This window comes from Lissotriton vulgaris, chromosome 1_1, assembly GCF_964263255.1.
Source record: "Lissotriton vulgaris chromosome 1_1, aLisVul1.2, whole genome shotgun sequence".
NCBI lineage: Eukaryota > Metazoa > Chordata > Amphibia > Caudata > Salamandridae > Lissotriton > Lissotriton vulgaris.
In genome coordinates, this window is record NC_141685.1 from 467,792,900 (window position 1) to 467,807,972 (window position 15,073).

General features: G+C 42.9%; 1 protein-coding gene across 7 annotated transcripts in view; it reads left to right on the plus strand.

Annotated features, from left to right (window-relative positions):
• Positions 1–15,073, plus strand: part of MIER1 (MIER1 transcriptional regulator) — a 396,268-nt gene that overhangs the window by 167,752 nt on the left and 213,443 nt on the right. For all 7 annotated transcript variants that reach the window (XM_086953817.1, XM_086953835.1, XM_086953836.1 and 4 more), the window contains 2 exons: positions 2,550–2,574; positions 14,222–14,367. In XM_086953817.1, the coding sequence (XP_086809943.1) occupies positions 2,550–2,574; positions 14,222–14,367 (171 nt within the window). The remainder of the gene's footprint in view (positions 1–2,549; positions 2,575–14,221; positions 14,368–15,073) is intronic.

Sequence of the window (15,073 nt, forward strand, 5' to 3'; positions counted from 1 at the left end):
GCTTTCTCGCCATTGCGAGTAGAATTCTCAAGGGCTGAAAATCACATTTTGTTTGTAAAAAGGAATCTCTCCTCTGTTAGTGGCATGCGTCGTCATCTGGACCCATCCAGGTATACTAAATACTAGGAAGGGATTGACATCCATGGAAAGAGCACTTAGATATTTCTTCTGTAGGGTGATCTTGAGATTAAAAACACTGCTCCACTACCCCATCATTTTAGGTGCCATTGGACAGGTTAAAAATATGATATAATAGCGCCTATTGGTTTAATTATCCAAGCTTCCGGTCTGTCTACATGTTTCAAGCCAATATAAAGAGGGAGACCCCTGCAAATAAATAGAGGGTGGGTGGGGCAGGGAAAATGCAGAAACACCACTACTAACAGTCACCCGGCCAAAGGGATTATAAGAGGCCCAAGAAAGGGTCCTAGTATACCAACACCGAGGGCTGACCCAAACAAATATTCCAAATTTCAGAAAACCATTTAATTATCAAAATTAGTTTTCTTTTATTTTCATGATATCAGACAAGGTTATTAAATTTCAAGGAATATATAAATAAAACATACAAAATCATGTATGGATAAACATGTCCCACACAAAAAACAATCATAAACATCAGTCATACTTGCACTCACTCATGATGATATGCACATTCATTCCTCAACACACACGTATTCCTACAGCATAACAAAGCACTCCAGATGGTTAAGCTGCGACTTGGTAATAAGATGGAACAATCTTGTATATCCTCTAAAGTAAACGGTAAATGGAAGCTGGATCCAAGTACGCGAGAAGAGCAGAACGCCAATGTGCTTTTCGGTGTAACGCCCTTACAGGGGCGACACCTAGATAGGTCGTGTGGGACACACACACACCGATAATGTCTTGGAGACTACAGATATTCACTGGGGTTCTTTTTATGTAGTTCAGGACACAGCATACACAATGCACAGAGACAATATCAAGGTTCGAAATATTTCATCGATAAATCTGGGATCTAGTCCAGGAAATCATTAGCGCTGCCAGGTGCTCCTCAAGTGTATCGGTAAAATACCGGTTCAATGATCCGTACGGGGTTGGACATCCGAAAAAGATCAAAATTTGGTATTCAGTTCAGAGTCCGTCCTGAACGAAGTTCCTCCCGTTCCAGGTTTGGAGGAATCCCACAAAGCCGTCCAATTCAAGGACACTCTGGGTCCACAGCTTTCCTCAAGACTGATTAATAACCCCTATAAGTCTAGATCTGACGTTTCCCCTAGCATTTTGTCGTGTGAATATGATTAATGAAAATTCATAACATGCTTGATTACTTGGGGTGAATGATATAAACATATAATCATGCTTATTGGGTACAAACAAAGGGAATACATGTACTAATACAGACACACCGTACAATAATTTTCCTTCTTTCTGCCCAATGTCAACAAGGAGAACAGTATGTAATTTGCAACATATAGAAGCTCCAAACATAGCATGCACATTGGTAAAGCGGGGCACACAGCACTGCAAACAAATGCAATAAACTGAACACACATGTTAAATGTCTCTTACCCGATGCCAAAACAGATAAGGCCTCTATGGAGTATGGAGAGGGGCCTGCACCTGTAGTCAAACTCTGGAAATATAAAGATATATACAGTTGGCAAAAGAGCAATAAAGAGATGATCTTCTCAATTTAGCAGTAAGTTGCCTGAAAAGATTCCCTGGTCACTTATGTCATCAAGGGTGCCAGGCCATAGCCAACCTATGAAGTTTCGTTGTGTACTCATTCACTCACACCTTCTGACACCATAGGAGGGTGTGAGGGCCAGCCCATGCCCTACGCACAGTGTACGCATTCCCACGCTTGTGTGTGACATCACATTTCGCTACATAATTGTTGCTACTGTAGTCCCGCAGATACGTGAAAGCTACTTTTTAAGAATAAGCCCTTTACTGGTTCTGCTCTGTATATTGTATATGTCTGCCCCCTTTCTTCACCTGGCAGAATCTCCTCACTCTGATCCCTACTTCGCCTCGTTCCCGCTAGCCACTAGTTGTAGGGTTTATTGTGCTGCCTGTAACCAATCTAAGCAGGTGAGTGGGCATCATGGGGCCCCGGTACAACCACTTGCACTTCTGGTACAAGCACCGGAGGGACTCTGTTACAGGTAAGTAGGCATCTCCTATTTAGAAAATTACCACTTCTTACTGAATAATTAAACCCGAGTAAAGATTCCACACTATATTGCTGTTTTGTGAAAGCTCTATATAAGAAATAATCCAGATTAGGTTTTATGAAAATGTGCGTTTTGACTGGGTGTCTGATTGAGGTTGGATAAGTCTGTGTCTTTGCAGCTCAGATACATGGTTGTGTAAACCGCATGTGATTTTACAAGCTACGTACTTTGTTATAACAGGCCCCAATTAATTTAAAGTGAGCATCAAATGCCCACTCAGGAATATTATATTTGTATAGCTGTTCATATCATTTATCCTTTTAGTAGACATAGTTGCAGTTTGTATCATTTAACTGAACATTAAAATTATTCTTGTTACTTTTGTAGCCTCCTGTTGGGACTCCAAACTCAGGTAAATATAATTTGGTTTACTGTATGCCTCTTTTACAGAAGTAAAACAGTTAATTAAAAGTATACCTCCAATTTAAAAAGTAGGTAAATAAATCATAGTGTTGTATTTCATGCATCTTGGAAATTTGAATCACTTGAGAACACGTGACCTTTATTCTGTGATTATTTGATAAACCACTTAAATGTTTCAACACAAAAATGGAGAATGCTGCAGCCTGTATTCATAGATTACAGGTGGCTAACATTTGTTTTCTTAAGAGTTCAATTTGATATTGCGGAGGTGGTCTTGAGGCCGCTTCTGTAAGAGCCATATGTTTTTTCTTGCCGACAATATTTTCCACGTTGAGAAATGCTTTGGCTCTACATTAGATATAAACATGCTAATTTTTCACACTACTTTGTATTTGAGTCAAACATTGTCACCGGAGATGGGGCTGGCGAAGGTAATGGGCTGTAGAACTGCATCAGAACTGAGCGCATCAGGTGATGCTCTATGGACCATGTTCTTATTTATAGCTCACACCATGGTGTACGTAAACACCAATGTGTTTTTATGTAAAACGCAGACACCATAAAATTATGCAACAGGAGAGGACCAAATAACGTGCCAGGATTGACTGACTAAATTAAGTGGCAATGCCATTTACTGCGGCATGTTGTGTGACAGTATTACTACATTAATTTCTTTAGACCTGTTTGTCTGTGGGTAAATATTCCAATCCATTAGTAGCAGTATAATACTTAAATACAGCAATATGAATTGAAGGGTGACCAGTAGACTACTGCGAAGGACCTTCCACTGCATGGCAGCACCTAGTCGCATTTTTATTAACATTTGATCCATGTGAACATGAATCAAAACTTTTTTTGGGTGTAAAATCTGCAAATTATGCAGCAGATGGATTATGTGGTGAATGCAGCAAATCCTCAATTATGTGGACAATGTATCTGCAAAATCCCTTAATTCCAGTGTTGTTCCTGGTAATACCACCCTAGTTACAGCCAGATATTGGCTGTGTCCATAACATATTGTACATTGGTCTTAAGTATTGCATGCTGTGATTTTGCTGATTTGGGTGGGAGGAGCGAATACAAGGAATTCGGTTTTGGTGGTATTTAGTTTTATATGGTTTTCGGCTAGCCAGGTCTGGGTTTTTTCTAGCGTTGAGTTGAGCGATTTGATGTCTTCTAGTGAGTGGATCTTTAAATATAGTTGTGTATCATCTGCGTACATGTAATACTGTATGTTAGAGGAGTTGAGAATTTCTGTGAGTGGTTCCATGAATAAGTAGAAAAGTATAGGAGAGAGAGATGATCCCTGTGGGACTCCTAAAGTGACTGGGACGGGTTTGAAAAGGAATTGATTGACCGTGAATCGTTGCAATCTGTTTTGAAGGAACGAGGTGAACCAGTTTAGAACAAACCCAGATAATCCCATTCTGTGTTTCAGTAGATCTAACAAGTTGTCGTGTTTGACGGTGTCAAAAGCCAAAGAAAGGTCATGCAAGACTAGCAAGCAGGCGTCGTTTTGGTCAAGGATTTGTAGTGCATCATCTATTTTCTATCTATTTTAGGTCTCGCCTGAGCCAGCGCATGCGTTGCAAGACATTTAAGAAGTGGGCTTTTAAAAGCGCTAACACATGCTTTTGCTGGCCTAGCGCTTGCAGTTACGCGCGCAGCCGCCAGCTTTCAGTGCCCGGGGCGTCATCTGAAGCGCGATCACTTTTGCTGCTGCCGCGCGCGCACCACTCGGGTGCTTGGTTTAAAATGTCCTTTTTGCGCGCGTGCACACAACTCGCTCACCACTTGCTCGTTTTTTAAAAATTAGTTTTTTTGTGCACACACACAACTTCCAGGCTTGCGGTATCACCAGGCATTATGCATGCCTTGGCGTGCGCCATCCTGCTTGTTTTTTTATTTTGTTCATGCTTGCTCTTTGGTGCTGTTCAGCCTTGGCTCCCAGCCATTGTCCCCCCACCATCACCTCCTAGCAGTCGAGTATTCAGAACCATTTTTGCATGATGCGAGATTGTAAGGAGCTTGCCTCACAATTTTGTTCCACTTGATGTGCCGATCTTTCACACATCCCCACCTCCCACTGAATATTTGTTAAAATTTGAACAAGATTCTGTTCTTGACGTTGTACTTGGGCTTAGTTACTAATGAAGCGACTTCCTTTTAACAAGGCAGTACACTGCCTTTCTCTGAGGGCAGCTCGGCTTCCCCCACTTGAGCTACGTCAGCCTCCAAATCCACCAATCCATGACACACAAATAGAGGCACTGGAGTGGCAGACTGTTGGCTTATTTGAAAATGTTGTAGAGAAGCAGTAAGAGCAGGATCCTGGAGAAAGTAATGAGCTATGGGGTTAGGGTAAGTGTAGTCCTTTCAGCTACTCCCAAAGAGGCATGTGCCAAAACACGGTGTTTAACTGGACAGCACATCCATAACCCTCCCACTTACACACTTTCTGCAACTGCACTGCAGGTCCTAATGCTCAGAAGCTAATAATGAGAGTGCATTTGCCCAAAACGCTGGGGAGTCAGCGTACCACTTCTTTTTAATTAGGGAGCTACACATAGGAGGAGATATTCTCCTGCATTAAATTTAGCGGAATGTTGAGATCAGTGCTGTTATTTTATTGGTGCTATACTGCACATAGTGAAGTCACATTATCCTGCCTCATACAACATGTAAGGGCATGATATGACCAAAAACATATGAGAGCTGGATTAAATAACCATACATCTGCCTGCCTACATTACCCTCTGCATGACCACTCCATAATTGCATGAAAACTGAAGGACCGTTCAGGACATCATGATTGGCTTATTACTTGACAATTTCCTGGAGCTTTATAGAACAGATAGCATGGCAGACTGCTTGGTAATTGTGTAACAACCTTAACATAATTAACCGCACTTGATTGGTGTGTTATTTAATTTCTTCCCTGCTCTTAAGTGTTTGTACTGTCTTTGATATGCGGGTTTTATTGAATTTTGGTATAGTGTCTTTGTGGGTGCTTGTTTGTGTCTGATGCTTATTAGTTTCCATGTGTGTACATGTTTGTATCTGGGTTCTTGTGTTTTTTTGTGTCTTTGTTGCTTATCCTACACTGCACACTTCTTGGCGCACACATTTGTCTGTTCGCATAACATCAAAATACATGCGGATTCGTTCACACTGCCATAACCCATGGGCATTTTTAGGTCTCGCCTGTCGATGCGCATGCGCATCGAGCTTGATAGACTATGGGGGCTTATCCACTCTTTAACCAACTTGCAAGGAATCGTGGCGATTCCTTGCAGTGCACGAGAAATTTAAGCTCAATGCGCATGCGCAATGCGCTTCAAAGCGCGTGCACATGCCTCCAGCCGCCTGCCTTGCCTGCTCTCTCTGTCACAGCCTCCCCCAGCTCCGCCCCCTCACTTCTTGATTGCACGGCCGCTAGGCCGTGCCTCCCCTACTCTCCTCCCCCCTCCTCCTCCTACTCTCCTCCCCCCTCCTCCTCCTACTCTCCTCCCCTGCCTGCCGTGTCGCACCTCTCCCCTCTGCTAACAAAGACACATACCATTCACGAAAAAAATTGTATCCCGAAATGAAATTTCTTTTCTAGGCCGACAGGCCGTGCAGGTGCCAAAATGCGAACATTTTTTTTATTATCTAGTAACAGTATAAGAGTAATATTATGTATTTAGTGTTTAAAGGCAAAGTTATGTTGCATAAAAAACGTTTTGAAAATAAATGCCTGCCTGCAGCCGCCTCCCTTGCATGTTTTTCACCTCAGGCGCATCCCTCCCACACCCCCGCTCCGCCCCCTCCCCTGCCTGCCGTGTCGCATTTCTTCTACAGCCTTCGACATCTGTTCCCCAACCCACAAACGCCAGCACCTCCCCTCTCTCTTCCCGGACACAGCCAGGCTCGCAATTCCACTCCCCCTCACGACGCCCCTCCCGATCCGCCCCCTCCCCAGTCTCTCTACCACCACTCTAGCACTGCTTGTCTTCCGTGAAACTGTCTGCCACACGAAAGTCTTACCATTAACAAGACCTATTGCCCAGCAGAAATGATTTTCGTCTTGAACTCTAACTTGCACAAAACTCTTTTTTGGGACAATGAAACATACTTATTTGTTAACAAACTTTTCTACAGCCTTCGACATCTCTTCCCCAACCCACAAACGCCAGCACCTCCCCTCTCTGTTCCCGGACACAGCCAGGCTGGCAATTCAACTCCCCCTCCCCAGACGCCAGCACCTCCCCTCTCTGTCCCTGCACACAGCCAGGCTCTCACAACACAATAAACGAAAGACTTGAAACTGAAATCGTCGACAAAAACAAATAATCACAGACGAATTACAAGCTACATCGCCGTGTACATTCCCCAATCAGCAGGCCTACTATTCCCCCCCCTCACTCTACAGCGTGCTACGCAAAAAAAAGCGATTGTATCTATAGCATTGCACCTCTGCCACACGAAAGTCTTACCATTAACAAGACCTATTGCCCAGCAGAAATGATTTTCGTCTTGAACTCTAACTTGCACAAAACTCTTTTTTGGGACAATGAAACATACTTATTTGTTAACAAACTTTTCTACAGCCTTCGACATCTCTTCCCCAACCCACAAACGCCAGCACCTCCCCTCTCTGTTCCCGGACACTGCCAGGCTGGCAATTCAACTCCCCCTCCCCAGACGCCAGCACCTCCCCTCTCTGTCCCTGCACACAGCCAGGCTCTCACAACACCCTCACTCACCCTCACTCACCCTCAACACCTCACCCTCACTCAACACCTCACCCTCACTCACCCTCACCCTCACTCACCCTCACCCTCACTCACCCTCAACACCTCACCCTCACTCACCCTCAACCTCACTCACCCTCAACCCCTCACCCTCAACCCCTCACCCTCAACAACTCACTCACCATCAGACATCCACAAGCATCAGACATGCAGCAAACACACTCACTGACGATCACACACCCTCACACACCGTCACACACCCTCAGCTTCACACACCCTCACTCACCCTCACACACACACACACACACACACACACACACACACACACACACACACACACACACACACACACACACACACACACACACACACACACACACACACACAAATACAGCATCCAAAGGAAGAATAGAAATAAACCATCCTAATCCACACTCTAACTCTAACATAGAAATACAGAGTCCTAATCCACCCTAATAAACTAACAGCCGAATTCACCCTCCAAATACACCCTCAAGATACGCAACCGAAATACATCCTAGAAAACAAAATCCAAAGGAAAAAGACGCCATCCTAATCCACCAGCCAAATAAACAATCAAATTAAACTAAACAAAACACACTATAAGTAAAGACTCAAAAAATAGCCTCCTATTCCACCCTATTAAAAAAAATGATTGTGCATTTAACACATTGATAAATTTTATGCCTTTTTCTGACACATAAACAAATTTTAGGACGAAATTAAAAACAAAGGGGGTCAACGGAGTCGTGCATCAGCTACGTTACACACAAAATCTACTTGCCAAATGTGAGCTACAGCATGCAAGGATGTTTATCAGGCTTCAGGTCACAAAACAAAAATGATTCGGACAATATAACACCAACAAAACAACAAAAAATATCTGGAAGGAACACGGTTTCGTCTTTCATTAGATTAAAAACTGTTACAAATCACAGGGACACTTTAGAAGATACTTAGCAAGCGCCACCATGTCTGCTTTCACTTTAGGAACAGTTAGCAAATGTTCAGCTTATTCGCCTTAAGCAAATAAAGTGTCACGATTTAATCAAAATGTTAAAAGAAAACTTAAAGATGCTTCATGTGAAGTCTTTATAAAAGTGTGCCGTCGGCGCGAGAACTAAAGTTTAAAACCGCTCTATGTAAAAAGTTTTTATAAAAGCTTGCTGTTTGAAAGTACGATAGCCAATGCTTTCACATAATGTATTTTTCTATACTGGGAAGGTGGTGTTAACTACACATTCATTTCGTTAGGCACGAAGAGATTAAGTAATTTTCCCAGAAACACAAGAGGCTTTTTGGCAACATTACTGAGACTGAAACTGGTTTTTCAAGGCTGAAGTTGAGCGCTTTTTACGCAATACATGTCACATGCAGTATCTTCAGCATATTTATTTTGCTAATTTTAGCGCAGCATATGTAATTTGCATCACACAAGGGCACACATTCATTTTGTTAGGCACGGGGAGATTAATTGATTTGCCCAGAATCACAGTTGATATAGCGCCAAATAGACCTGCACTCAACGTAGTATCGCAGTGCTTTACATAGCACCAGTTACGTTATACAAGGGCACACATTCATTTTGTTAGGCACAGAGGCATCAGACATCCACAAGCATCAGACATCCACAAGCATCAAACATACACAAGCATCACAAGCATCAGACATCCACAAGCATCAGACATCCACAAGCATCAGACATCCACAAGGATCACAAGCAGCAGACATCCAGAAGCGTCAGACATCCACAAGCATCAGACATCACAAGCATCAGACATCCACAAGCATCAGACATCCACAAGCATCAGACATCCACAAGCATCAGACATCCACAAGCAACAGACATCCACAAGCAACAGACATCCACAAGCATCAGACATCCACAAGCATCAGACATCCACAAGCATCAGACATCCACAAGCAACAGACATCCACAAGCAACAGACATCCACAAGCAACAGACATCCACAAGCAACAGACATCCACAAGCAACAGACATCCACAAGCAACAGACATCCACAAGCAACAGACATCCACAAGCAACAGACATCCACAAGCAACAGACATCCACAAGCAACAGACATCCACAAGCAACAGACATCCACAAGCAACAGACATCCACAAGCAACAGACATCCACAAGCAACAGACATCCACAAGCAACAGACATCCACAAGCAACAGACATCCACAAGCAACAGACATCCACAAGCATCAGACATCCACAAGCATCAGACATCCACAAGCATCAGACATCCACAAGCATCAGACATCCACAAGCATTAGACATCCACAAGCATCAGACATCCACAAGCAACAGACATCCACAAGCATCACACATCCACAAGCATCAGGCATCCACAAGCATCAGGCATCCACAAGCATCAGGCATCCACAAGCATCAGGCATCCACAAGCATCAGGCATCCACAAGCAACAGACATGCAGCAAACACACTCACTGACGCTCACACACCCTCACACACCGTCACACACCCTCAGCTTCACACACCCTCACTCACACACACACACACACACACACACACACACACACACACACACACACACACACACAAATACAGCATCCAAAGGAAGAATAGAAATAAACCATCCTAATCCACACTCTAACTCCAACATAGAAATCCAGAGTCCTAATCCACCCTAATAAACTAACAGCCGAATTCACCCTCCAAATACACCCTCAAGATACGCAACAGAAATACATCCTAGAAAACAAAATCCAAAGGAAAAATACGCCATCCTAATCCATCAGCCAAATAAACAATCAAATTAAACTAAACAAAACTCAATATAAGTAAAGACTCAAATTCAAATAAACAAAACGCAATATAAGTAATGACACATACTAAGCTACAAAACATGTTTGGGGAAGAAAATAGACTGCATACAGTACTACAAATTTACACATACTATGGCAAACTACAAAAGGCTCACATGCACTCACCCTCACACTCACACCGTCGAAGTCCAGCCTCCAACTACACCCTATAACTACAATACAACTCTACAACTCTACACTCCAAATACAACTCCAGCCTCCAACTGTACACATACACATCGTTAAGCAAATATTTGAATTAAATGTAAAAAGAGGATTACAGACTTGCAGCTAGTCCAAAATGAAAACTTGAAGCAACGCAAGGAGGGTGCAGCTATGAATACACAAAAATACAAACAGGGATTCGAAAATAAAGCAAATCTTTCACAAAACGCAAAAAATACACACATTACATCACTGTACATCCTCTTAATACATTGCTAGGGATAATAAATTCAGCAAATACACAAAGTTTCCTTTAATACATCGAGTACATCAATAACATATAATCCGGCGACTTCAGCATCACAGGAAACAAACAATGCAAACACAACATACATAAATATATTATAAAATAAATAGCACTTCAAAGTTCAAATAACAGCTCTTGTACGTCAAATAACAAACACCAGCAAAAAATACATTACATTACAGTTTTAGAAAACATATGCATTACATATCAACTATTAAAAACAAGACTTTAATTTACATTACATTACAAACATTTACAAATATTACGATCGGGAAAATAAAATTTGTCAAGTTATAAAAACACACTCCTATTCAGTCGTTCACTTAAAGATAGTATAGATACTACATTACATTACATAAAAAAACACTTTGCAATACATTCTTACCTGTCAAACGACGCAGCAACAGCACAGGAACAAGAACACGCCTTCCGCCCACCAACATTCTCGATCTCTGGGGAATTCCACCGTTGACGTAAGCAAATCGGAACGCTACGTCAAATACGTCGCGCTCCGATTGGCTAGAAAAAACCGTCAAAAAAACGTAAACACTCACAATACCAAAATAAACTAGAACGCTAACCTACGGGACGTCAAGGTGACGCATTGCGTCGGCCATTTTAAAAAAAATAAAATTAATTACGGGTCTCATCAAACACCTAAAACACACATAACACCACACAGTAAGTAAAAAACATACACAGTTCGATTACATACAAATATACACATAAGGCACTCACTCTCACCCTCACACACACACACCCCCTCACCCTCACACCCCATCACCCTGACACCCCCTCACTCACACTCACTCACAATCACTCACACTCAGCCTCACACACCCTCACGCTCACACACCGTCACACACCCTCTGCCTAACAACACCTCTCTCACCCTAAATCACCCTCACACACACTCACACTCCGTCACACACCCAAAACATCACACCCCCTCACTCACCCTCCCACACACACACCCTTATCCTCAAACACCTTACCCTCACACACACACGCTCCCCTAAAACACATCACAACACTCTCACACTCACTACACCTCACACACTCTCAGACTCAAACAACCTCACTCATCCTCACCCTCACACACACTCCCTCACCCTCACACCCCATCACACTCACACACGCTCACTCACCTCACCCTCACCACAACACACTCACACCCCCTCACTCACACTCACTCACACTCACTCACAATGACTCACACTCACCCTCACACACCCTCACCCTCACACACCGTCACACACCATCTGCGTAACAACACCTCTCACACCCTCACTCACCCTCACACACACTCACACAACGTCACACACCCGAAGCCTCACACCCCCTAACCCTCACACCGCCTAACGCTCACACCCCCTAACAATCACCCCCTAACACTCACCCCCTCACCCTCACCCCTCACCCCCTCACCCTCCCCCCCTCCCCCCCTCACCTCCCCACCCTCACCCCCTCATCCTCCACCCTCACCTTCAACCCCTCACCCTCACACCCTCAACACTTCACCCTCAAGCTCTCACTCACCCTCACTCACCCTCAACACCTCAGCCTCACCCTCACTCACCCTCACCCTCACCCTCACTCACCCTCAACCCCTCACACTCACTCACCCTCACCCACACTCACCCTCACTCACCCTCACCGCCTCACCCTCACTCACCCTCACCCCCTCACCCTCACCCTCAACACTTCACCCTCAACACCTCACTCACCCTCACCCTCACTCTCACTCACCCTCACTCAGCCTCAACTACTCCCCCTCACCCTCACTCACCCTCACCCTCACTCCCCCTCAACACCTCACCCTCACTAAACATCAACCCCTCACCCTCACCCTCACACCCTCAACACTTCACCCTCAACCCCTCACTCACCCTCACTCTCACTCACCCTCACTCACCCTCAACACCTCACCCTCACCCTCACCCTCACTCACCCTCAACCCCTCACACTCACTCACCCTCACCCTCACTCACCCTCAACCCCTCACCTTCACTCAGCCTCACCTTCACTCACCCTCACTCACCCTCACCCTCACTCACCCTCACTCACCCTCACTCAACTTCACTCACCCTCACTCACCCTCAACACCTCACCCTCACTCACCCTCAACCCCTCACGCACCCTCCCCCTCACTCACCCTCCCCCTCACCCTCACTCACCCTCACTCAGCGCAACCACAGCATCTTCACTAAATATATTTCATAAACTTTAAGCTATTGGCAATATAAAATAAAATCCATTTTATTTACGTATTAATTATTAATTTTTTTTTAAAGCCATTGATTTTTTTTATATCAATACATATAAGTCACATATAAGTCCCGTTAATACAAAACATGTTGCTTTACAAATGCTAGAGGTGTCACATTTACAAAAATTAAAACTATTGGCTTTGTAAAGAAGAAAGCTATTAATTTAGCTATTTAGAAAAAACAACACAAAGAAAAAAAAACAAAAATAAATAACACCTATAGCTCAAACTTTCCTACTGCGAGACCTATTGCATTTCCAATGCTTGTTCCTTCCTGCTGTCCCATTCGAGCTCTGCCTCCCCTGTTCTCGGTTTACGCTCACCCAGGGGTGAAATATGCTTCACAGAATCCCGAAAATAAATGTTGTTCACAGTACCCATGCCACGCTGTAAAATATACTTCCTTCCACGCTATACGGGACCGCCAGGGATGGACTCTGAATGGAAAGCAATTACAAATGCAGTCCTGGGATTTTTTTTTCTCACAGCAAGGCCCAACGAGCTTTGGAAACATCGATTACAACCATTACATGTTACAAAACTGGCTAACTCCACTCACAGGTCCAGGCCAAAGACAGAAGTTTATCCAATAAGTTATGGTCACGCTTCTCATGGGGACCTCGGGCAACTAGGGCGGACTAGGCAGTATCCTATATTTATACTTTTATTTATCAATGGTTTCCCATGGCCACAATACTGTTGTACTCGAGCCAGTAATGAAGTTGCTTCCTTTTGGCACTTGAATGCCCACAGGTTTTTAAAGTTTACTTAAATGAATTTCAGTTAAAAGACGGTCCTTAACCATTAAAACACGCATACAAATACAGACAAAAATACAAATTAAAAACAAATCAACAACAAAATAACATTTTAAGTTAAAATTCATTATCGGCTTTCCTTCAAAGAAGTATAAAATACAATAACTCCTTCCACTTTTATTGATCTCACCATTATGCCATTATTCAACAAGCATTGGCTTAGCCAGTAGGTCTTATAAGTGCCTAGCCATGCAACAGTTGACGTTGTTGCACCAAGGATATTGTGCTGCATAACTAAATACTTATAAGGTCCCAAAAGCGAGACTTATTGACTTTGCCAATGCTTCTTTGCATTTATAGCTATGGGTTTGGCACTGTACAGCACCTGGCGTTTATACTGCCTTTTCATGCACTGTTACTCTATTTCCTTATTTCACCTTTTTATGCACCCTTTAGGTTTTTGAATTTGTTTTTTTAATTGTAATTTTGAACTTGTTTATTCTCTAATACCAGTGATATTTCATTTAGTATTTATGCGATTCTAGGGGGTTCAACGGAATCTGATGATAATGAGTTTGACCCATCAGCTGACATGCTGGTCCATGACTTTGATGATGAGCGGACATTAGAAGAGGAAGAGTTGATTGAAGGAGAAATCAATTTTACTTCAGAAATCGAAGATCTTGCAAGGGTAAATAGGAATTTATTTATGTAAAATCTTTTAATTGCGTTATTTGCCATTTGGTTAAATGTTAAAAAGCATATCTGATAGTCCCTCAAACAGCAAGTCTTATGTGTGTTCTATGTTATCTGCTGCAGAGCCCAATTTAAACTTTTAGCAGATTCAAATTCTGAATCCTCAGATATTTGTGTTGCTTGTTTTCTGTTTTAAAGCACATGGGATACCCGTATATAGAGATGTGTTCATGACAATCATATACTTAAAAAAAATACTTTTTTATACAAAGGGCAGAAGTGTTATTTCACCTATCTGATTTAGAAGCATTTTTCCTAGGTATACGTCTGTTTCAATGTTCGCAGTGGCATATTTCTTAAATTAGGCAAATCTGAAAGGAGGAGACTAAACCAGGGGTTAGGCAATAAGCACTTGTCAATGCATTCTTAATTAGGAGTTTATTTGTAGTCTAAATGCAGGGTATTTACTTAAGTAAATTGTTATGCTTTTTATCTATATACTGAATTTTCTGTAATACGAGTAAGTCTGACAAATGGTTTGAAACATTTGAAACTAGCTCTCCCTAACAGTTTGTCTAACTTTCCAATAACTGTGGCGAAAAATCATCTGGTTAGATAAATGGATGGTGAGGGAGGCAGAATGTTTACCGCTTGGAAATCTCCAATAATAATGTCTGCTTCTCTTTGGGGGAATTGTGACT